The sequence below is a fragment of the Amaranthus tricolor genome, chromosome 10 (assembly GCF_026212465.1).
Source record: "Amaranthus tricolor cultivar Red isolate AtriRed21 chromosome 10, ASM2621246v1, whole genome shotgun sequence".
In the NCBI taxonomy this organism is placed as follows: domain Eukaryota; kingdom Viridiplantae; phylum Streptophyta; class Magnoliopsida; order Caryophyllales; family Amaranthaceae; genus Amaranthus; species Amaranthus tricolor.
Window position 1 is genome coordinate 10,780,976 of NC_080056.1, and position 26,630 is coordinate 10,807,605.

The window sequence follows — 26,630 nt, forward strand, 5'->3', positions numbered from 1 at the left end:
TCTATAATCCGGATTGATCGCCTATTTTTAGATTGTGAGATCGTAGAATCATAGATCAGAATTGAGATTCTAATAACCATGCGTCCATTAGATTTCATTATTTGTATTTACTTTAATTTGAAATTTAATTTGATTTGGAAAATTAATCTATTTTAAATTCAATTTTAAAAGCAGCTATTTTTATAAATCATGATTTTTTTATTGAAATTAACTAACTAATTAATTAATTAATTAATTATAATAATAATAATAAAATAATTGAAAAAACCAAACCCCATGTAACCCTCCCCTCCCATAAATCAATTAATTAGTGATTCTCAAGAATTTATGTAAATCTTCAATATTAGGAATCTACTTATTTTGCGTATATCTTGTCATTTAGAATACATACAACTCTATATTCTTGAATCTTCTATTTTAGGTATTAAGAGAGAAAAGTTAATAGTACATATTAGCAAATTGTAATAGTCCGGGTTAAAGCGAACTGGATATTCATATGTAAATATGAATTCCGATTACATGCCGGACGTTTAAGCTAAACCGTTTCTAAGATCGATGACGTTCTAGTGATAAAGAAACAAGTAATCTAAAGAAAACGATAAAAATATAAATCAACAGAAGTCTTTAAGTTTTACAATTTGAGAGCCTAACGGCCTAATCAAAACGAGATAAAGTCCAAACTAGAATATGTTTGCTAACATAGATAATTAAGTTCAAACAATAAAATGGCATTAATACGGATGCGATAGTCAACACGATTACAGATTCTAACTTTTGAATCCTCACACACTCGCCCCACCTGCAATCAACCTGCTAGTCGTCAAGTGACAACATCATCGCAAGCACCAAAGGACACAAACCAATACACGTCAGAGACTTCGTACAATGTATTATACAAGTTACATACAAGCAATGAGTTCATCCAAGCATGCAAAGCCTCTAATAATTTAGATGTCATATTTGACTTTTCTAATCCCAACTCATGTTGTTGCCCGTCCAGTTCAGGTTGCCAAAGTAATATCAAAGTTTGGAGGAATACACATGGGAGAGCTAATCTAAAGTAATATATATATATATATATATATATATATATATATATATATATATATATATATATATATATATATATATATATATATATATATATATATATATATATATATATATATATATATATATATATATATATATATATATATATATATATATATATATATATATATATATATATATATTAGAGGTGATCAAACACCGGGCCGGGCCGAGAGGCAAAAATCTGCCCATTGATGCGGGCTGGGCTGGGCCGGGCTGAAGTGCGGGCCAAAAAGTTCTTGCCCAAACCTGTACTATGCGGGCTTTGCGGGCTTTTGCGGGCTTGCGAACCTATGTTATATATTATTTATATATAATTAAAAACACAAATTACAAATAATTAAAATAAACAAATACAATTGTTGCACATTATACATAATTTAAAACACAAATTACAAATAATTGAAATAAACAAATACAATTGTTACATATTATACATAACATAAAACAAATTTAAAATGCAAAATCATGAACAAGTCATCAAAACAAATTTTTTATTTGACTTTCAAAACAACTTAATTAAAAATAAGTACTAATCCTATAATGTTTCTATCTAGGGCAGGCTACATATAAGGCAATACTACAAAAATATACAAGTCATCAAAGTAATAGTAAGTAGTATATGCTAAATCCTATCCAGCTATATTACTACACAATACCATCTAATGCGTAGGAAGCACGTTTTCGGGCCGCGGCCCGCGGGCCAAACACCAAATCCCAAACCCGTCCCGTAAAAAATCGGGCCACTTATTTTCTACCCAAACCCGCCCATCGGTCCATATTTTGATACCCAAACCCTCACTTTTTCGGGCCGGGTCGGACCGGGCCGCCCATGATCACCTCTAATATATATGTGTGTGTGTGGGGGGGGGGGGTGGGGGGGGGGGGGAATGGAGTGAGTAATCTTTATTTTCGCATTGCCTTATATAACAAAGTCAAATAAATAACATACTCCTTCCTATTCATCTTAACCGTTCCATTTACTTTTTGCATTCTATCCAATGTAATTATTCAATCCTTAATATATCTAATTATGTATAATTAAAAAATATAAAACTTAATATTAATAAACTTTACATTAAAACGAATCAAATAAGATCCCACATGACTTTAGTTTCACTTATAGATTAATAATAAAATACAATTTGAGAGTGATAGATGAATAGTGTCCCAAAAATAAATAGGACACTTAAAATAAATAGGAGGTAGTATTAATATAGGTATTTCTTTGTCCCATTCAACTTGTTGAATTTAATTTTCTCATTTTATAATCCAATAGAAATAGATACATTTTTTATTTTGGAATTGAGCTCACATGTTTCATCGTTTTCCATCGATACGTACATTTAATCTTTCTTATTGTGGCGTATTTTCTTGAAGTCAAACACCAAATTAATAAAGTAGCATACTCTATGTTTTAACATCTTCACTTTTTAAAGCAATTATTTGACGTTGAAACAATAAGAGATAAGAATTTGCTTTGCATAAAGGAGAAAATTAATATGTAGATGAGAATTTAAAAATAAAATGAGCATCATTTTTAATATAAAAACTTACTTTTTCCGGTTTTTTTTTATTTTTCACTTTGGGTTTTTCACACATATTAAGGAAGATAGAATCATTGGGTTGTATTGGGTATTATTTTAATTAAATAGTAGTGTGAAGTAATGATTGTATTGGAAGTATGAGGTTGTAGTTGGTATTATTTTAATTAAATAGTAGTGTGAAATAATAATTGTATTGAATGTATGATAGAGAAAATAATTATAAATAAAAGAAAAGGGGTACATTAAAAGAAAATGAGAGGTTTTAAGGGGTAAAAGTGGGATAAAAACTTTCTAAAAATAGAAAGTATTCTAAAGTGAAAGAACTTTTGAAACTACCCGTTATAGTAATGTGGAAGATCAAAAAAGAACGGAGGGAGTAGTATCTTAATTGAAATAGACAAAATTAGAAAATATAGCAAATTAATTGGAAATAAGGAAGTAAACTTTTGTGTTATATATGAGGAAGTAAACGTATAATTTATTCGTCTTTTCTACATTAAAACTATAATTATTCTTTGAAAGATTTTCATCTATGTATGAAACCCACTAAAATACGCAATTTTTTTTTTTAATTTTTTTTGTCTCATTGTCTTGACGATTAATCTCTGGGGAACATATATACGAGTAACTCTTTTTGAGAATTGAGTCTGTTCTTAGTTTGAAAGCAAATACTAATTTTCTAAATAAGGTTTTGAGTTCAATTATCACCAAACAGTCTCCTTTCCCTGCCGACCCAATGATATTAAAAACAAAAAGTAATTACTCCATTCGTCCCGATAAACTTGCTGTGCTTTTATTTTACTGATGCGTCTCAATAAATTTTCTTTATTTTTATTATTCAACATGGCCTCATCCTATATTTTCTCTTTTATTTCTAAATACCCCATTACTTAACTCACTATATTTAATACCAATGGCATTAATACGGATGCGATAGTCAACACGATTACAGATTCTAACTTTTGAATCCTCACACACTCGCCCCACCTGCAATCAACCTGCTAGTCGTCAAGTGACAACATCATCGCAAGCACCAAAGGACACAAACCAATACACGTCAGAGACTTCGTACAATGTATTATACAAGTTACATACAAGCAATGAGTTCATCCAAGCATGCAAAGCCTCTAATAATTTAGATGTCATATTTGACTTTTCTAATCCCAACTCATGTTGTTGCCCGTCCAGTTCAGGTTGCCAAAGTAATATCAAAGTTTGGAGGAATACACATGGGAGAGCTAATCTAAAGTAATATATATACGCAATTTTTTAATTTTTTTTTAATTTTTTTTGTCTCATCGTCTTGACGATTAATCTCTGGGGAACATATATACGAGTAACTCTTTTTGAGAATTGAGTCTGTTCTTAGTTTGAAAGCAAATACTAATTTTCTAAATAAGGTTTTGAGTTCAATTATCACCAAACAGTCTCCTTTCCCTGCCGACCCAATGATATTAAAAACAAAAAGTAATTACTCCATTCGTCCCGATAAACTTGCTGTGCTTTTATTTTACTGATGCGTCTCAATAAATTTTCTTTATTTTTATTATTCAACATGGCCTCATCCTATATTTTCTCTTTTATTTCTAAATACCCCATTACTTAACTCACTATATTTAATACCAAAATTTTCATGCCATTTTAGGACAATTTTAATCATGTGGATATATAATATTAAAGTTTATGAAAATAAAAGAAAATGATAATGACATTTTCATAAGGTCAAATTGTAACTAAAGATAAAAATGTGTTAATTTCTTAGGACAAAGAGAGTAATCAGAATGCCTAAATAACAATGCCAACTTATTAACAAGAGCACAATGAGCGATGGCTCAGGCCCCGTTATTTTGAAGGGTCTAAATTTTTTGATAAATTTAATTTTTATCTATATATTAAAAAAAGCTATAATATTTTTATATAGAAACTAATAAAGTAATAATATAATGATAATTCATTATTAATGATAATTTGTGGCCTTGTTAATTACTGGTAATTAATTACATGTTATTGGTAGTTAGATATCTTTTTCTTCATAGATAATTTAAGTAAATGAGTAATGATATCTTGAATTTATTATAGTTTTTAGGTTAATTGAGTATATTATTTACTTTGTCTAATTATTAAAATTCGTAGTTTATAGCTTTTTAAGAGCTTAATATTTCGCTTTCACTTTAAACCTAAAAAATGTTTAAAACAGCCCGATAAAATTATCAAATTTTTTTACTAGTAGTCCTAAATTGAAAAAGTATAGCAGTGACTTAATACTTCTAAAAAGTGTACCTAATTTACGACTAAATGACTTACTTTATTTAATCACGTTAGTCAGCTAAATTGTACATAATTACCCTGTATTCAACTAGAATTATACTTAAAATATTCTCATATTCTAAGACTTGCTGCTCTATTCAAGTTTAGTCAGCTAAATTGTGCATAATTACTCTATATTCAACTAGATTTATACTTAAAATATTCTCATATACCAAGACTTGCTGCTCTGTTCAAGTTTACTATCCTGTCGCTGGGGTGTCCTTTACGTCCACGTTCCAGTTATCCTACATTTAAAAAATAAATAAAATATTTTTTCCATTTTATAAAATTACTCTCATTTGATATTTTAAGTGTCTTATTTGTTGTTTCGATTAAAAATATTTGTATTTATATAACAAATTTTGGACATAATTAACCGTATTCATCCTCATTTTAATATTTTAATAATATTTATGGTCTTCACATATTTTTAACTAACTTTATTTTAACTTATTTTTACATTGATTATAACTTTCACATGTTTCCCACTAACTTTATTACAAAAAATTTAATAATTGTGTTTTTTTTTTTTTGCACTAACTTTATTTTAATATGTTTTTAGTGCTTATGGTCCTTATTTTTCCTTCATCAAATATATCACTATCTAAAAGATTCTAATTTTCTTAATTTATATGAACATTCCTTGTGGGTAAGGAAATATTTGTAAGAGAAATAAAATCAAATTAAAAAATCAAGGTTATTTATAAAAATAAGAGGATGTTATTGTTGAAAAAAGTAAAAAATAACTACAAAGTAATGAAGAATAAGAAATAAAAATTTTAGTACCCTCATTGTCGAGAAAAAGATTTATTTGGACTAATGATATTAAAAATCTAAATTTGGATCATTGACTAATCAGAAATACTGGTAGATTAATAAAAATATTTCTAGGTCTAAATTTGGGTTATTGACTAATCAGAAATTGTATAACAATTTAAAGTAATCACAAATCGGGAAAAATTTCATTAGACATATTAAAAAGGTGGATATTTTGTAAGTAACGTATAAAAATTGGTGCAAGACATGGGTATGCTAAATATTAGGGGCTTTCCTAAATACCCGATTCGAATCATCCAACCTATAAAATCCAAATCCGTATTTTGGATTTAAAAATCAGATAATTCTATTTTATAAATCGGATGATAAGGATCGAATATCCATTATATATAATTTTTAATAAATTTTTTTTAAGTTGTTGAATTTACTAATATATGCATAGCCAAGTTATTCAAAGTTTAGACTTTTGAAAATTGTAACTTATTTTATGATAAGTTATATAGCTAATTTATTGTTAATTAATTCAGACATTTGAAAATTCAATCATATTTCCAAAATGATTTGTATTTAAAGTTTTAAAAACAAGTTTGAATAAAGAAAGAAAACGAACTTAGCTTAAATATTTAAGTGTTAAAAAACGTGAATTTGTTAAAGAAGCCAAAAAAATTATGAGAATTGCAACACCGGATTTCCGATATTTGATCCAGATTGAACCAGGTATCCAGCATCTGATCCAGACTAAACCAGATATCCGAAAAGTGGATATCCGATTTTTTCGAGTCGGAACCTGATCATGATTTTCACTATCAAGATATTTGGATATCCAGATTACAGGATTCGGATCGATCCAGTATTCGATTTTGAACACCCTTATTAAATATTGTGCAAAATTTCTTAGAAAAAATTACTTAAGCAATCCAAGCAACCTTATCATAATTTTCCTACCATGATTATATACTCAAATATAAAATTACCAATCTCATCGCTCAAAGTGCCATACCTTTGGGTCGTGCCATATTCCTCACTTTGTTTTGTAAAACTCACATGTGTCTTTCAAATGGATAACACCATCTTAAATTGGATCTAAATGCTTGATTTCGCGAACAAGATAGACAATTAGATGAACCATTATGTCAAAAATAGGTAGAAATGCATCTCAAATGTTCACAAATTAATGTTTCATTCACATCGATCATAGAGCACTAACTTTTAAGGGATCAAACACTTTATTAAATATTGTGTTGAAGAACGAACATAGTTTCCTAATAGCATATCTCACATGTTCTGGCAGCATCCTATAGATTGCAATTGGTAAGGACACTTGCATTATGATATGACAATCGAGATGTTTCATGCTTCTCATAACATACCATTTTGGGAGACAAATCTTTTCATGTTGGATGAGTATCTTGATGCGACCTTAATGTTATACAAATACTTAAAAAAATGCGGTCTTCTTCTTTGGACAATCCGTAGCAAGATGGAGGTAAGTAATTATTTTTAACATCTTTACCAACAACCCTTTTCAATTAGGAATCCACGTAGATTCCATGTCATCGATACAATTTGACATGATTTCTTCACATTGTTCTTTATATCTTGATAAGTTGTCATATGCTAAAAATTAATTGACGTTGAATAAATGCATTATGTGAACTCCTTATTAGCATGTCCATCAAACACAAAAATCCCTTCATCCCACATCTTTCTCATATCCTCAACGAGAGGTGCAAGATATACATCTATATCATTTCCAGGCTATTTAAGATCCGAGATTAGAAGTGAAAGCATTATGTATTTACGCTTCATGCACTATAAAATAATATAGAGTACTAGCCATGTACAATGTTGAGAACTATGATTCCTCAATTGATTCATTCCATCTATACACAGTGTAAGCCTGAAATTACAATCTTTATCTCTAAATATCTTATGCAACTTATTAAGAGTCTTCAACCTGGGAGAATCAATGGGATGCATGACCAAATAACCTTGCTTCACCCAATTTGCGTACCACATTAAATTTGATGCATCTTTCTTTTTAGAAAACAAGTGCTTGAATTGAGGTATTACTTATATATACCATAACACCTTAGTCGAGGGCCCTTTAGCATCCTAAACCCTTTAGGCTTGTAACGCGTTTATGACAAGCATTAATCTTTTAGAACTCTTACTCAAAAGGAAACATGAGATTTTTTTGCATAATATATCAACTTTTAAAGTTCATTTCCATCTGGAAGCATCTCACCTAATGCTTCCATTATGTTGTGAAACTATTGTCACTCCAGTTGAACGTTTTACTTAATATAATCAATACGGCTGTACCTGTACGTTTGGTGAATTTTGTACATCTAACGTATAAAGACTTTTGAGAAGCCTTTATCAAAAAGTCAAAAACAGTAGGACTTTTGCTTAAACTCATCCTCTATCCCCCTCCATAATCTCATCAACACAATTTACGTCTTCATCGACATCTGTTCCTCAGTCTTATACCCATTATTATTCCCTATTGTATTAGCAAAACCTTCTTCTTCGTGCATGTTCTATGGTATGGTTTTTCCTTTGTAAACTCCTTCCTCACAAAGCCAAACCCAAAAATGATACTATACCATGTTCTATGCTGGTATAGTTTTTCCTTGGCACATTGGCAAGAAAAATTGATTCCTCCTCTTAACTTGATGTTCGAAAATAATATAATATTACAAAATTCCAGGATCTAATTCACCCATTTTGACGATTCAAGGTACGATTTTGTAAATTTATTTTTCAGGAGCAAGAGCGTCAAGGGACGCCCTCTTCGTATGAGTTATTTACTCGTACTTATCAAGCGCAAGCCAAAGATGGTTTCTAATGGGCAACCGAGAAAGCCAAGGCAATAAGGGTATTATGCTGACTTTGTGATGCCTCAATCATAACACTAAAGTGCTCTTCCTTCCCATCAAATGATGAATGAAAAGCTTGATCATCTGCAGCTGGCCGATTATGTGTCAAATTGATAATCGCCTAACAATTTCATTTTTCGAGATCAACATGAGGCTCTTGTGGAGGAGCAACCACAAATAATTCCATTTTTTGAGAGAGGATAATGAGGCTCCATTTTTCGGCAGTATGAGCCTCCTCAAACACCCCATCTTAGATTTATCGATCTATTTTTATGTATTTGTTGTATTGTATTTAAAAATTTTATTTTGTTTTATTTAATTATAAAACAATTATTAAGTTAATGAATATCATTATATATATATGATTAGTTATTTTGATATATAAATTTTGTTTTATATTAGTCGTTTATATGTATAGTTTTATATATCTTTAATTAATAAAATATATTTTATTAATATCATTGATATAATATATTATATTATTAATATATCAAATAAGAATAACATAATAAAATACATAATATACGTACGTTGATTAATTCTACCGACTTATTTCCAACTAATATTTACAATCAAAGATACTCAATTCTCTTTCCACATACTGTTTTTCGACTGAAAATTTGTTGGCATTCAGTTGGGAAAAAAATTAGTATTTTAATATCTGTATTTTTGAAAATCAGATGAATTTTAGAATTCAAATTTCTCCAACTGAATTTCTACTAAATATTTAGCCGGAATTCAATCAAAAAATAATAGTATTTTTGAAAATCAGGTGAATTTTGGATATTTAAAATTTCTGATTGTTTGACTTGTAACTGTTAGTTGAAAATTTTCAACTGATTATTAGTAGGAAAACAGCTGGAATTTCGACAAAAAAGACAGTCGGAATTTCAACTAAACACTTACAAACAAATGTTAGTTAGAATTCCGACTAAAATTACGACTTATTAAATTTACCAACTACAAATATTCTGACCAACAAAATAAGTTGAAATGCAATTGGTATAGATGTTGAGTCTCACAATAAAATATTTTATAATAAAAAAACTAAAATTAAAAAACAAATGTTAAGTGGCGCATTTTGTGGGACTACACCTAGGTGGAGTGGCACAAAATGTGCGACTCTATACCTAGGTATACTCGCACAAAATGTGCGATTTGGCCTATGTTGAATCTGCAAGTCTTTATGTGTCCGTTAGAGAGTTTTCTGTGAAAAAACTTTTTTAATAGTGCTTAATTGCAAAATTGTTAAAAAATATATCAATATAATAAAAGCGATTTTCATATAAAGCAATATTTAAGTTTTAAAGTGTGTAATAAAAAAAATGCAACCAACAAAATCAAATGGCGAAAGTAATAGTCTAAAGTACATATGCTTCATGAAATGGCACCATTTTTTGGAAAACATGGTGTAAAATATAGTTTAGAGTTGGAATTCTTACTCGTTGTCGCTAATATCGCTGTAGTTAGAAAATATTAAAGGCTAACAAGTTGCACAAAATAATTTTGTATTTCTGTGGGTCGATTAATATGATTGAAATTCCTCGGGCTAAGATCTCCTGATATTTGTTGGTACAATCACTGCTCCACTTGAAATATTCACAAATCACAAAAGATTGAATTCTTAACCCCTTGTCACTAGCTCGTTGTTGACTTCTTGTACTCGCTCCCTAATTAATAAAGTTTTCACGCGGCAATTAAAAAAAATAAAATTTTTTAAATAGCAGTTACTCTTTTCATTTCCATTTGTTTGTCCAATTTTTTTTTTTTTTTCGCTTTAGGATAGAGAAATTAAAATTTGATTTTTAAAATATATGTTGAAGACAAAATATATTCACGTGGAATCTTGTTAGATTCGTCTTTGAAATGCGTGTAAAAAGTAAAGTGGACAAACAAAAAGGAACGGAGGGATTATATTATACAATTGAATAATAAATTTGATGAAAGAAAAGGGAGGACCTTAAACATACTTCATTCGTTTTCATATGCTCTTCTAAAGTAGAATTTACGAATTTTAATGTCAAACTTTGACTATGATTTCTTATTGATGTATATGAAAAAACTTAAAGATCACACCTCATAAAAACTATTTTTATAAAGTTAATGGAAAACATAGAGACCATAAAGAATAAAAAAATATTAAATTGAAGGTAGTGGAAGTTACCTAGATTTATCCAACATTTTCATGATTTTTCGAAAATAATCTTATTGATTAACCATGAACATCCCAACTTTATAGAGTATTTTCCTATAATGAACGTGGCAATCGGATGACTTAATATAGCAAGTTTTATTTAAAAAAAATGATAAATTCTAATAAAATGTCGAAACAATTCTAAACCTCCACTCAATTAAAAAGAAAATATATACAACAATCTACATTTATAATTATAAACCTCAACTCAGCATGCATTTTTTATCAAGTAAATAATTATTTTATCAATTAAAAAAATATATATACAATAATCTACATTTATAATTTATTATAATATACAGCATCGAGTTTTGTTTTTTTTTGTCAAAGACTCAATATCATAAACACTGATCATGACAGAAAACTCCAGCCGCTTGGAGGTTATATATATTGTGCTAAGATTACATGATTTTTATGAGCACAATCTCTTCTTTATATTTTATCCTATAATTTTATATACAGCTCCCTGAAAATAGCTGATCATGGGCTCCTTGGCAACTCAAATAGGGGAAAACGAGGCGTTCTCTTTCGCCATGGCAGTGGCAACCGGTTCGGTTCAACCCATGGTCCTGCGAGCCATATATGAGCTTGATGTACTTGAAATCATCAAACGTGCAGGACCGGGTGCCCACCTATCCCCTGTCGAGATTGCTGCCCAATTACCTACTAATAACCCGAATGCTGCACCCATGTTAGACCGGATGCTCCGGGTTCTAGCTAGTAATTCCATCCTTTCGTATACAACTCATAACCGGGCTGATGGTCAGGTAGAAACACTTTATGGGCTTACTCCGGTTTGCCAGTTCTTGACTAAGAATGAGGATGGTATTGGTTTACGCAATCTTACTCTTGTTAATACAGATGAGGTTTTAATGGAGAGCTGGTAATTACCCTTTCAGTTGCTCTTCTTTACTTCACGTAACTTAATGCTTATAATTTACAATTAAACTTGTTAAAAAGGTCAGCCAAATGAATTTTAAGTAGTGTAATCTTATAGATCAAAAAGATTTTGAGTTTACTCGAGTTAGGATCGACCCAATGGGTTAATGAATTTAATTTTTTTAAAAAAATTATATTTATTTTTTTTAATAAAATTAGGTAATAAAATGCCGATTTAAAGGCTATAGAGGTGTTTGGCAAAAATTCTTATTAGGCAACTTTAGTTTATTTTGATATAAAAAGAGGGTTTTATGGTCAAATTATCTAATGCTAGTATTTGGCAAATTAGCAGCGAGTTCAATATCAAAATCAGCTGGTCAAACTAGTCAATAAATTAGCTGGTCAAATCAGACAATGTAATCAACTACCAGTTATCAGCTGTTTGTCAAACATCCCTCATATAGAAAAACTAGTGACTAAAAATACAAACATTTGATTAAGAAACGTAATTAATGGACCCTGATGAAAAAAATATTAATTTGGAACCCAAATAATTGACAAAATAAAGGAAAATGGTCAAAACGGACTGATTAATTTTACAACTAATTTTTACCTAGATTTCTTTTGTATATTTTTTAGCCATGTCATTTCAGGTCAATTTCGAATCGGGACAAAATTTTACATATCCATTTACATATTTAATTAATGTTACATAGAAGTATCAATTACCAAAAAGAATGTGATCCCTAATAACGAACCTTATGTTGTGTGGTAAATTATGTTAATTAGTTTAGTGAAATATTTAATTACATTAGTATTAGCACATGTAGCTACAATCATCCTGAATTTCCTTTAATTTTTAGGTACCACTTAAAAGATGCAGTACTTAATGGAGGGATTGCATTCACTAAAGCCCACAATATGGAGGCATTTGAATATCATGGAATAGATCTTAGATTTAACAAAGTTTTCAACAATGGAATGTTTAACCACTCAACTATTATTATGAAAAAAATTACTGAAACCTACAAAGGATTTGAAGGTGTTTCTACTTTGGTTGATGTTGGTGGTGGCATTGGTGCTTCTCTTAATATGATAGTTTCTAAATATCCAAAAATTAACGGTATCAATTTTGATTTGCCTCATGTTGTTCAACATGCTCCCACTCGTAATGGTAGTACAACTTTTTCCCTCATATTCCACACTCAATTATATTCTAGTTTACTACAACAAAATCATCTTTTAGTAGCATATATTTAGTAGCAATTGAATAAAATATTGATTAGTCGCTATTATTTTAAAAATCACTAAAAGGGCATTTATTTGCATATTATTTGACATTACTGGCATATGCACATGTCAATTGATACTTTAGCATTATTTCTCTTTAGTGACATTTATCAGAAATGTCGCTACTTTTAATATCGCTAAAAGTTTTAGTAGCTTTTTTAATATTTTTGTTAATGAATGTCACTAAAGCTTTTATCGGCGTTAGATTTAGCAGCATTCCCTTAATTGTCGTGATAAACTAAAATAACATTTAAATATGCTATCGATGGATAAATAAAATGCCATTAAATCTTTTTTTAGTGACATTCAAAATTTAAGTCAAATATGTGCAACTAGAAATTTCTATTAGTGACATTTATTTAATATTATTAAATTTATGCCACTAAAAATTAATTTTTTTAGTGGTTTTATGTGAATTATTCTAATATTCAATTTCAAAAATTTTAGCACCTTTTAAATTGTTAAATACTTTGTCTAAAACATTTTAATAAATAAAATTTAATAGTGTATATTTGTTGTTTACTCTCTGCTCTAGGACTGAAACATATAGGAGGAGATATGTTTGAAAGCGTACCAAAAGGAGATGCTATATTCATGAAGGTTAGTGTTCAAATTTATAAATAATTATCATATATTGATATAAAGTCATTGGTGTCTAAGTTCCACTTTCCCTTTCTAATTTATCTCGCACTATTTGTTAAAATTGTTTTTGTTATTTGTTTTCTTTTAAAAACGTGATCCTTTTTATATTGTTTCCAAATAATGCAACACAATATAAATATAATTTAAAAATCAAATTATTCACATGGTACTAGACAAAGTTTGTTTTAATCTGTATAATAATTCGAGGTATAAGAAAGTATTTAATTACCATAATAACAAACAATATTAGAGTTAAAATCAAATTTTCTAATATTATTTCGTTATTGACTTATTCTATTATATTTTTGTATCTTAATATTAGCAGTTTATTTATCCATGTTTTAATTATTAGAGTTTTTTTTTAAAAGGAAATTAAGATGAAGTCATTTCACTTTATAAGCAAATTTTGAATGTTTTTAAAAGGAGTTTTTATCTAATTAAAAAATATAACTTTGTTTGTTATAACAATTTATAACATATAAAATTACATTTTATAAATTAAAGTTGAGTGATACCATAAAAATTAAAAAGAACTTTTGTTCACCATAAAATAATTTGGAATATAACGAGCAGCAATGGGCCCTCCTTTAACTTCCAATTACTTTGTTTTTTAGTTTATTAGTCAATTCATATTTAGTTGGCCATGACATATTACTTCATGAGTTCCTTCTGCCTATATCTAAATTGGGAATATTATTAATTGACACTACATAGTCATACATAGCTAATAAGTTAACCTACCAAAAATCATGGTTTGAGAATTTTATTTTAACCATGTGATAGAATTTTTATTTTTATAATTTACGTGTACGATTAAATCTCTCTCCTCCTTGATCACTAAGGATTGTCTAGCTTTGGAATGATTAAATCCATGACCCTATATTAGACCTTTGTGAATTTAGATCTGGCTACGAGCCCAAAAACTTAAATGAGTTTGGGTTTGGGTTATAGAGTCTTTAGACCTAGATCCAACCCAAACTCTCTTTCTGAACCCATTTAAGATTAAGAATCACTAGTTCCAATAGGCCCGCTAGTTCCAATAGGCCCGCTCTAAACCCAACCTATTATATAATTCAAAATCAACTCTAAGTTTGTTTCAAAACTATTTTTATATTTATTTGGACTCAAATTTCACTTACATACAACTCATTGGTCCATTTTAGTATTAAACTAAGAATAAAATCTTTAAAATGGAAAAAAATTTAAAATATGAATAATTAAATCAAAACTCATTAAGAATCCGTTTATGACCCTATACTCATCAGACCCAACAAATCTGAATCCAGGTCTAAAATTTTTAAACCATAAGAGTTTGGATCTAAAAATAAATCTACTAAAAATTAATGGATCCAGATCTAAATTTGATTGGATTCGACTGAGACTTCCCCATAACCATTCATATTGTAGACTATCCCATAAGTAAAAATAAAAGTTGACCTTTTAAAGCATATAGTTGGGGCGAAGTGTTTTCGATCAAGGTATTTTAGTAGAGTTATTTTGGATCTGGCTATTTTTGGGTCCTATTATCTTTGAATTGGATTCTTTTAACGGGTTAGTCTCAAGTGGATGGGTCAAAGATTTTAAAACCATATTTTCTTACTACTGATTTTTTTGAGAAGTATAGCTTTTGGTTTTTATGAAAAAAAAACCCTTATAAAAATAAATATACCAGTATAATACTTTAATTAATTCTTCAAAAAGGTAATTTTGACTGAAAATATAAAAAACAAACGAAAATATATTAAAATCAAAATAAATAATAATGATGTGAAAATGAAAAAATGACAATTGAAGCACATGTGAAATGTGTAGAAATGATCAATTGAATTTGCAAAGTTGACAAAATGTAAAATTATAGAGACTATCCATGTTGACGTTCTTGAATTTACAGTGGATATGTCATGATTGGAGTGACGAGCATTGCATAAAGCTATTAAAGAATTGTTATGCTTCGTTGCCAGACAATGGCAAAGTAATAATGTGCGAGTACGTACTCCCAATCGAACCACAATCTAGCCAACCAGTGCGGACTGTGTTTCAAGTTGATTGCATCATGATGAATAACTACACTGGTGGAAAGGAAAGAACTGAGCAAGAATTCAAGAGTTTAGCCAAAGCAGCAGGATTTTCTGGTTTCAGAGTTGCTTGTTCAGTTTATAATGCCAAGATCATGGAATTCCTTAAAAATAACACCGAAACTAATTCCAACACAACTAATCATGTCGAGGATGATGAAATCTGCGCATTCGCTATGGCGATCACAAGCAGTTCAGTTCCACCTATGGTCCTTAAAGTAGTGATTGAGCTAGATGTATTTGAGATAATTAAAAAAGCTGGGCCGGGTGCCTATTTATCGTCAGCTGAGATTGTGGCTAAATTACCGACAAACAATAATCCTGATGCTGCAAACATGTTAGATAGAATGCTCCGGCTGCTGGCTAGCTTTTCTATTCTTTCGTACTCACTTCAGAGTCGACCTGATGGTCGTGTTGAACGGCTTTATGGACTTCCTCCGGTGTGCCAATTCTTAACCAAGAATGAAGATGGTGTTAGTTTAAGTCCTATTTCTCTTATGATTCAAGATAAGATTCTTATGAAGTGCTGGTAATTTTCTTTTTTCTCTCTTTTTTCTGTTTTTTTTTTCATTAAATATAGGCTTTTGGATGGTAATGTTTGTAGTGGTATTGAGGTTTCTACATCTAGTTGAATTACTTTATGTTAGGATTATAAGTGACAAAAATTCCTCAAGTAATTAAATAGGAATTAGTGGCAGCTTAGATTAGGTGTAAATATTTATAGGATAAATAAAAATCAAAATAGGAAAACAAATTTAGTTAGATAGAAAATTAATGGAATTTTATTCTTAGCGTGGTGAAAGAATTTGTTTAAAGTAATGAAAAAAGGGAAGCAATTATTTCTATCATTTTAGAGTATAAATTTACCGTAGTAGAGGGTGGAGAAATATTTTTCCTCCAAATAAGGAAAATTATCGTTCTTTTTTAGTTTACTTTCATTCTACCTCGAACAACTATTTCAATTACTTCATTTGCAACTCTAATCGCTTTTATTTCATTAGTTTGATTTTTTTACCCCTTTAATATTTAAGCTCAACCCAAGCGGGCCCTTAAGTGTTTTAGTAATTGAAGGGAAGGCCCTAATTGTGTGCACCTAATACACTTGTCCCTTGCAATATAACCATTGGTTGGTTTGAAGTCTTTGAGAGCAAGGCGTGCATCACATATAGGGCATGTGGGCTGGCAAGGGAGAGTATAGGGAATTATGGACCCTTTGCACAAAGCTGAAGAAGCAACAAAACCTGCCAGCCCATTGTGCTCGAACGAGCACAGGCCATCAGCAGCCTACTGCCTCATTGTTCCCTTTGTGTTGATGCCTAACCAATTCATTAATCCTATACCCTATGGATTCCAATAAATACACTAGTCCCAGGTCATTTATTATCAAGTCAAAGTCTCATTGTAAAGCTCTCCGATTGCTTAAGTTATTTCCCTCGTTAGCTCCTTTCTTTTTCGTCAAACTTCCACGGTAATTCCTTCAAGATTGAAGTTTGTCCTTTAAACACAATATTAATACTATCCTAGCTAGATATGGTAGATATAGCATTTATTTGGTGAATTACCTTAAATTTTGTGTTCATTATTACTTTCTTTATAATTTTGCCATATATCACATATTTGCGTATTTATTTCTTATCTTTATACGCACTATAGACATCAAAGTTTTCATCTTTGATGTAGGGGGTGCCTCTCCTATCACTTTGAGTTTATGGTGTGTTTGACAAACAACTTATAGTTGATAGCTGGTAGCTAATTCAAATAACTGATTTGACTAGCTGATTTTATTAACTTATTTGACCAACAGATCTAATTAGTTGGTTATTTAAGAGTGTTTAGTAAAATTATCTGTAAAAAGACATGTAAAAACATAATAAATTTATAATTTTAGTTTAAATTATGTCATGGTTTATTTATGATAATTAGTGAGAAGTATCTTACTTTAAAAATAAAATGAATTTTTTTCATATTCATACAAATAAATAGAAGTAAACAAAGATTGCAAAGTTATTTGAGAATCAATACATATCCAACCAAGTAAAATTGAGAATAAAATTGTAAAGCTTATTTATTCATATTAGAAAATTTACCACGAATAATACAATTATTTGCTTATTTTATACTATAATATCAACTTTTGGTTATAAATGAATAATACTACAACTTAGATGCGTGTTTGCCTTGTAAATCCCTTACATGTTTAAAAAAAACTATAAAAGGTTATTTGACAAAAATAATAAAAGGTAATTGGTGAATAATCAAAGCAGGTATTATTCTAAGAAAACACACTCCTTAATTTGTATTATTCATGATTAATATAAAGTTAGTATGATAGTAAAGAAATAAGCAAATGGTTGGAAGTATTATTTATGATAAACTTTTCGTAGTTTTAAACTCTTAGAATTAATACAGAAAGTACTAAATGAACATTCTACACTCACTAATTGAAAAAAATGAGGGTAATGTTGTCAATAATAATTGCATGTTGAATAAGCTCTTTGAACATGCTCATTTTAGTAGCTTGTTGTAAATTAGCTTATTTAATGTAAATAAGCTGTTTAAATAAGTTATTTTTTCAGATATTATTTTAGCTTGTTTGACCCAAACAACAAGCTAATTCATCCAACCTACTAATTTTTCCCCAATAAGCTCTCTCACCAAACATCCCCTATGTCTACAAGAGTAAATATAAAATGGATAATAATTAATTCTAGGTAGATATCACAATCATGTAATTTGAATTGTTGATTTTTTTTTAACATGAATTTTAAGCAAGTGGTTTTTTTCAAAATAAAATAATTAAAATGCAAATAAATAAAATATAGTACATAGTAATGATTTCTAAAATATCATTTTTTGAGACAATTTAATTGCTATTTATTCTTAAACATAATTTTAATGTTTAATAAATACTCCTTTCGTTCCTTAAAGAAATTTACATTTGCCACTTTGTGGTGTTCTATTTGTTGTTTTCTTAAATAATCTTTCTACTTATATTACAAATTTTAGACAAAAATAACCTTATTTATCCTTAATTTATTATTCAATTAAGTAATATATCCACAATCTAAAACATTACATTTCTCTTAAATTCCGTGAACAATCCTTGTGAGAACTTCGTTAGGAAACAGAGAGAATATATATTATGTTAAATTTATTGAATTATACATTACATAGTTCATATGACAATTTTACAGCACATAATATATTCTTCAAATATTCTTCAAATAACATATATATTATCTTGGCATTGTTTTAGGTATTATTTAAAGGATGCTGTTCTTAATGGTGGCATTCCATTTAACAAAGCCTACGACAAGACAATATTTGATTACTTTGGAACAGATGCTAGATTCAACAAAGTTTTTGACAACGGAATGTCAAACTACTCAGCCATTATAATGAAAAAATTGCTTGAAAATTATAAAGGATTTGAAGGTGTATCTACCTTGGTTGATGTAGGTGGTGATACTGGTGCTACTCTTAACATGATTCTCTCAGCATACCCCACCATCAAGGGTATTAATTTTGATTTGCCTCGTGTTATTGAAGTTGCACCCAATTATAAAGGTAAATTATTTTTTTCTTTTTTACCTGACACTTTTATTAGTGTATATAACATATTTTGGGGCTTCAGTTTTCAACTTAAATTTTTGATTGAGTTAGATCCTTAACATGATATTATAAGTCAGCGTAATAAAAGGTCACGGGTTCGAATCTTAACCACCTCTCATTTAAAGTTGAATATTTAGCGCTAGGTACGGGCAGAGGATGTGCTTCATCCACGCTTCTAGCACAAAAGGCTATTGTGTAAGGGGATGTGTTATAGTATGTAACTTATATTAGAAATCATTAGCTTGAGCTTTTGGTTTAGTTAATTCCTTGCAATGGCTTTTCCTAAAAAAAAAATTGTGATGTCAAAATTATTTTTGTGTAAAATGCACTTCATGGGTTTTGAACCCAATCACTCATGTGAAAAACTATACACTAACCAACTCATCTAGGATATATTTAACTGATGTCAAATGACCTCAATGGCTACACATTAGATCCACCCATGGTTACTTGCCATTATTCACCGTAATTTAAGTCAATTCTTATAATATTTTAGTCATATGGTAGTAGTAAAAGTAGTCCATCAAGATTATATGTTAGTCAACTTCTCACTAAATCAATGATGTGAGATCATATTTTTGTTAGAGTATATAGCATACCTTTGGGCTTAACCATTAGCTTAAGCTTTTGGTTAAGTTGGTTCCTTGACATGGTATCACATGCCAACGTGACAAGAGGTCACGGATTTCAATCTCAACCACTCCTCATTTAAAAATGATACATTTCGCACCATCTATAAGGAGGTATTGTGCTGCATTTACACTTTTATCCCAAAGGGTACGGTTCTCGTGTGAGGGAGACGTGTTTGGATATATAGCATATTTTCGGCCCTCAATCATCAACGTAAACTTTTAGTTGAGTTGCTTCATTGACAATTTTGTTCAACTTGATTTAAGCCAATTCTTATAACATGTTATTCATATGGTAGTAGAGAAAGCAGTCCATCAAGATTATATGTTAGTTAACCTCTTATTGAATCACTAACGTGAGATCACATTTTGGCATTTCCTCAACACAAGTTAACAATTGCTATCTACCCTATCATAGGTGTGGAGCATGTAGGAGGAGATATGTTTATAAGTGTACCAAAAGGAGATGCCATATTCATGAAGGTGTGTATACCAATTCACTACTATGTAAAGCAACACTAAATTAATTTTGTTATGATAATGCTACATGAAGAAATTTCAATTATATTTTTGTAGTTGGTATGCCATTGTTGGAGTGATGAGGAATGCGTAAAGTTGTTGAAGAATTGCTATGAATCCTTGCCAGAAGATCATGGCAAAGTAATAGTGTGCGAGTACATACTTCCAATTGCACCAGAAACTAGCTATGCGGCGAGGATGGTGTTCCAATCTGATGCCATCATGTTGGCTCAAAATGGTGGTAAAGAAAGAACTGAGTTAGAATACATGAATTTGGCCAAAAGAGCAGGATTTAAAGGTTTTAGAGTTGCATCTTCAACTTATGATATTAAGGTCATTGAGTTATTCAAAAATGCCTAATGAACTCTCATCTTTAAATGATGATTGTCAAAGTCTCATTCAATAAATGATGTGTTAGAAGCTTCTTAGATGATTGTAGATGGATTTTCTCTATTTCAAGCAATAAAAGAAGTCTTTGATGTTCATCCAATAATGAAATTGTTAATAAATGTGACTTAGTTACGTATGATTTACTTATATATTTAATATTAGTATAAAAACTCGTGCAATGCACGAAATATATTCAAATATAATTTTAAGAGTTTATATATTATCATTATAAAATTTATAAACGTAAATTATATTGATGTTTGATAAACTTGTATATATATTATAAAAATACAAATAAATATAGAAAAACATATAAATTTTACCTAAGATATATTTTTCATCACGAATATTTCATAAATAAAAAATCAATTGGCTAATTGTGTATACATTAATATGTTCTAACTGAATGATTTTTACTACAAGATAATATTATTTAGCAAGGTTCTATTTTGGTCACTTTAAGACTAATTGACTACATTTCACGTATTGCAACCATTGGGTTGAGTTGGGTCAATTTTATTTTATTAGGTTATGTTGGGTCAATTTTATTTTATTAGGTTATGACCGGTTGACAAATTGCATTCTCCGAATATGTTGATATGAAAATTATATAAGACCCACCAATTTGATGTGTATGAAACATTCATGCAAGGTTGTTAGAATCGGGATTCTACCTAGGAACGTTGAGCGGGTAGGATCGAAATCGGTAGAGTCGGACCGTATAGGATCGTGTGATCCTACAAATATCCATTAATGTGCTTTGGATTATTGATCATCAATCATATTTGTTTTTTTTTTTTAAGTTTTAACGGGTGAATAAAAACTTATTTTCATTCATCTATTAAGTTTTCAAAAATATTACTTTCAACAATCATTTTTAAATTACGAAAAAAAACATGAATTGTATTGTGGTATACTAGTATTGATATATTATTTTGAATATATGTGTATTTATACATAAGTGAAATGTGAATTATATAAATATTTTACGATTGAAACTATCCTTGTAGCTAGGATCGGATCGTTGGATTTTAGGATTAAAGAATCGTGTTATGATCCTACTAGCTAAATTCTTGAGTTAAGTAGGATCGCACGATTCTACAACTTTAGGATCCTATCTATAATCCGGATTGATCGCCTATTTTTAGATTGTGAGATCGTAGAATCATAGATCAGAATTGAGATTCTAATAACCATGCGTCCATTAGATTTCATTATTTGTATTTACTTTAATTTGAAATTTAATTTGATTTGGAAAATTAATCTATTTTAAATTCAATTTTAAAAGCAGCTATTTTTATAAATCATGATTTTTTTATTGAAATTAACTAACTAATTAATTAATTAATTAATTATAATAATAATAATAAAATAATTGAAAAAACCAAACCCCATGTAACCCTCCCCTCCCATAAATCAATTAATTAGTGATTCTCAAGAATTTATGTAAATCTTCAATATTAGGAATCTACTTATTTTGCGTATATCTTGTCATTTAGAATACATACAACTCTATATTCTTGAATCTTCTATTTTAGGTATTAAGAGAGAAAAGTTAATAGTACATATTAGCAAATTGTAATAGTCCGGGTTAAAGCGAACTGGATATTCATATGTAAATATGAATTCCGATTACATGCCGGACGTTTAAGCTAAACCGTTTCTAAGATCGATGACGTTCTAGTGATAAAGAAACAAGTAATCTAAAGAAAACGATAAAAATATAAATCAACAGAAGTCTTTAAGTTTTACAATTTGAGAGCCTAACGGCCTAATCAAAACGAGATAAAGTCCAAACTAGAATATGTTTGCTAACATAGATAATTAAGTTCAAACAATAAAATGGCATTAATACGGATGCGATAGTCAACACGATTACAGATTCTAACTTTTGAATCCTCACACACTCGCCCCACCTGCAATCAACCTGCTAGTCGTCAAGTGACAACATCATCGCAAGCACCAAAGGACACAAACCAATACACGTCAGAGACTTCGTACAATGTATTATACAAGTTACATACAAGCAATGAGTTCATCCAAGCATGCAAAGCCTCTAATAATTTAGATGTCATATTTGACTTTTCTAATCCCAACTCATGTTGTTGCCCGTCCAGTTCAGGTTGCCAAAGTAATATCAAAGTTTGGAGGAATACACATGGGAGAGCTAATCTAAAGTAATATATATATATATATATATATATATATATATATATATATATATATATATATATATATATATATATATATATATATATATATATATATATATATATATATATATATATATATATATATATATATATATATATATATATATATATATATATATATATATATTAGAGGTGATCAAACACCGGGCCGGGCCGAGAGGCAAAAATCTGCCCATTGATGCGGGCTGGGCTGGGCCGGGCTGAAGTGCGGGCCAAAAAGTTCTTGCCCAAACCTGTACTATGCGGGCTTTGCGGGCTTTTGCGGGCTTGCGAACCTATGTTATATATTATTTATATATAATTAAAAACACAAATTACAAATAATTAAAATAAACAAATACAATTGTTGCACATTATACATAATTTAAAACACAAATTACAAATAATTGAAATAAACAAATACAATTGTTACATATTATACATAACATAAAACAAATTTAAAATGCAAAATCATGAACAAGTCATCAAAACAAATTTTTTATTTGACTTTCAAAACAACTTAATTAAAAATAAGTACTAATCCTATAATGTTTCTATCTAGGGCAGGCTACATATAAGGCAATACTACAAAAATATACAAGTCATCAAAGTAATAGTAAGTAGTATATGCTAAATCCTATCCAGCTATATTACTACACAATACCATCTAATGCGTAGGAAGCACGTTTTCGGGCCGCGGCCCGCGGGCCAAACACCAAATCCCAAACCCGTCCCGTAAAAAATCGGGCCACTTATTTTCTACCCAAACCCGCCCATCGGTCCATATTTTGATACCCAAACCCTCACTTTTTCGGGCCGGGTCGGACCGGGCCGCCCATGATCACCTCTAATATATATGTGTGTGTGTGGGGGGGGGGGTGGGGGGGGGGGGGGGGGGGAATGGAGTGAGTAATCTTTATTTTCGCATTGCCTTATATAACAAAGTCAAATAAATAACATACTCCTTCCTATTCATCTTAACCGTTCCATTTACTTTTTGCATTCTATCCAATGTAATTATTCAATCCTTAATATATCTAATTATGTATAATTAAAAAATATAAAACTTAATATTAATAAACTTTACATTAAAACGAATCAAATAAGATCCCACATGACTTTAGTTTCACTTATAGATTAATAATAAAATACAATTTGAGAGTGATAGATGAATAGTGTCCCAAAAATAAATAGGACACTTAAAATAAATAGGAGGTAGTATTAATATAGGTATTTCTTTGTCCCATTCAACTTGTTGAATTTAATTTTCTCATTTTATAATCCAATAGAAATAGATACATTTTTTATTTTGGAATTGAGCTCACATGTTTCATCGTTTTCCATCGATACGTACATTTAATCTTTCTTATTGTGGCGTATTTTCTTGAAGTCAAACACCAAATTAATAAAGTAGCATACTCTATGTTTTAACATCTTCACTTTTTAAAGCAATTATTTGACGTTGAAACAATAAGAGATAAGAATTTGCTTTGCATAAAGGAGAAAATTAATATGTAGATGAGAATTTAAAAATAAAATGAGCATCATTTTTAATATAAAAACTTACTTTTTCCGGTTTTTTTTTATTTTTCACTTTGGGTTTTTCACACATATTAAGGAAGATAGAATCATTGGGTTGTATTGGGTATTATTTTAATTAAATAGTAGTGTGAAGTAATGATTGTATTGGAAGTATGAGGTTGTAGTTGGTATTATTTTAATTAAATAGTAGTGTGAAATAATAATTGTATTGAATGTATGATAGAGAAAATAATTATAAATAAAAGAAAAGGGGTACATTAAAAGAAAATGAGAGGTTTTAAGGGGTAAAAGTGGGATAAAAACTTTCTAAAAATAGAAAGTATTCTAAAGTGAAAGAACTTTTGAAACTACCCGTTATAGTAATGTGGAAGATCAAAAAAGAACGGAGGGAGTAGTATCTTAATTGGAATAGACAAAATTAGAAAATATAGCAAATTAATTGGAAATAAGGAAGTAAACTTTTGTGTTATATATGAGGAAGTAAACGTATAATTTATTCGTCTTTTCTACATTAAAACTATAATTATTCTTTGAAAGATTTTCATCTATGTATGAAACCCACTAAAATACGCAATTTTTTTTTTTAATTTTTTTTGTCTCATTGTCTTGACGATTAATCTCTGGGGAACATATATACGAGTAACTCTTTTTGAGAATTGAGTCTGTTCTTAGTTTGAAAGCAAATACTAATTTTCTAAATAAGGTTTTGAGTTCAATTATCACCAAACAGTCTCCTTTCCCTGCCGACCCAATGATATTAAAAACAAAAAGTAATTACTCCATTCGTCCCGATAAACTTGCTGTGCTTTTATTTTACTGATGCGTCTCAATAAATTTTCTTTATTTTTATTATTCAACATGGCCTCATCCTATATTTTCTCTTTTATTTCTAAATACCCCATTACTTAACTCACTATATTTAATACCAATGGCATTAATACGGATGCGATAGTCAACACGATTACAGATTCTAACTTTTGAATCCTCACACACTCGCCCCACCTGCAATCAACCTGCTAGTCGTCAAGTGACAACATCATCGCAAGCACCAAAGGACACAAACCAATACACGTCAGAGACTTCGTACAATGTATTATACAAGTTACATACAAGCAATGAGTTCATCCAAGCATGCAAAGCCTCTAATAATTTAGATGTCATATTTGACTTTTCTAATCCCAACTCATGTTGTTGCCCGTCCAGTTCAGGTTGCCAAAGTAATATCAAAGTTTGGAGGAATACACATGGGAGAGCTAATCTAAAGTAATATATATACGCAATTTTTTAATTTTTTTTTAATTTTTTTTGTCTCATCGTCTTGACGATTAATCTCTGGGGAACATATATACGAGTAACTCTTTTTGAGAATTGAGTCTGTTCTTAGTTTGAAAGCAAATACTAATTTTCTAAATAAGGTTTTGAGTTCAATTATCACCAAACAGTCTCCTTTCCCTGCCGACCCAATGATATTAAAAACAAAAAGTAATTACTCCATTCGTCCCGATAAACTTGCTGTGCTTTTATTTTACTGATGCGTCTCAATAAATTTTCTTTATTTTTATTATTCAACATGGCCTCATCCTATATTTTCTCTTTTATTTCTAAATACCCCATTACTTAACTCACTATATTTAATACCAAAATTTTCATGCCATTTTAGGACAATTTTAATCATGTGGATATATAATATTAAAGTTTATGAAAATAAAAGAAAATGATAATGACATTTTCATAAGGTCAAATTGTAACTAAAGATAAAAATGTGTTAATTTCTTAGGACAAAGAGAGTAATCAGAATGCCTAAATAACAATGCCAACTTATTAACAAGAGCACAATGAGCGATGGCTCAGGCCCCGTTATTTTGAAGGGTCTAAATTTTTTGATAAATTTAATTTTTATCTATATATTAAAAAAAGCTATAATATTTTTATATAGAAACTAATAAAGTAATAATATAATGATAATTCATTATTAATGATAATTTGTGGCCTTGTTAATTACTGGTAATTAATTACATGTTATTGGTAGTTAGATATCTTTTTCTTCATAGATAATTTAAG

General features: G+C 29.5%; 1 protein-coding gene across 1 annotated transcript; it reads left to right on the forward strand.

Annotated features, from left to right (window-relative positions):
• The first annotated feature begins 11,213 nt into the window (after positions 1 to 11,213).
• Positions 11,214 to 20,935, forward strand: LOC130825452 (caffeic acid 3-O-methyltransferase-like). The gene is made up of 7 exons (XM_057690692.1): positions 11,214 to 11,682; positions 12,542 to 12,852; positions 13,504 to 13,568; positions 15,502 to 16,214; positions 18,942 to 19,252; positions 20,345 to 20,409; positions 20,503 to 20,935. Exons 1-7 carry the CDS (start codon positions 11,282 to 11,284, stop codon positions 20,803 to 20,805), a joined length of 2,169 nt encoding a protein of 722 aa, XP_057546675.1. The 5' UTR covers positions 11,214 to 11,281; the 3' UTR covers positions 20,806 to 20,935.
• Positions 20,936 to 26,630: the final 5,695 nt, after the last annotated feature.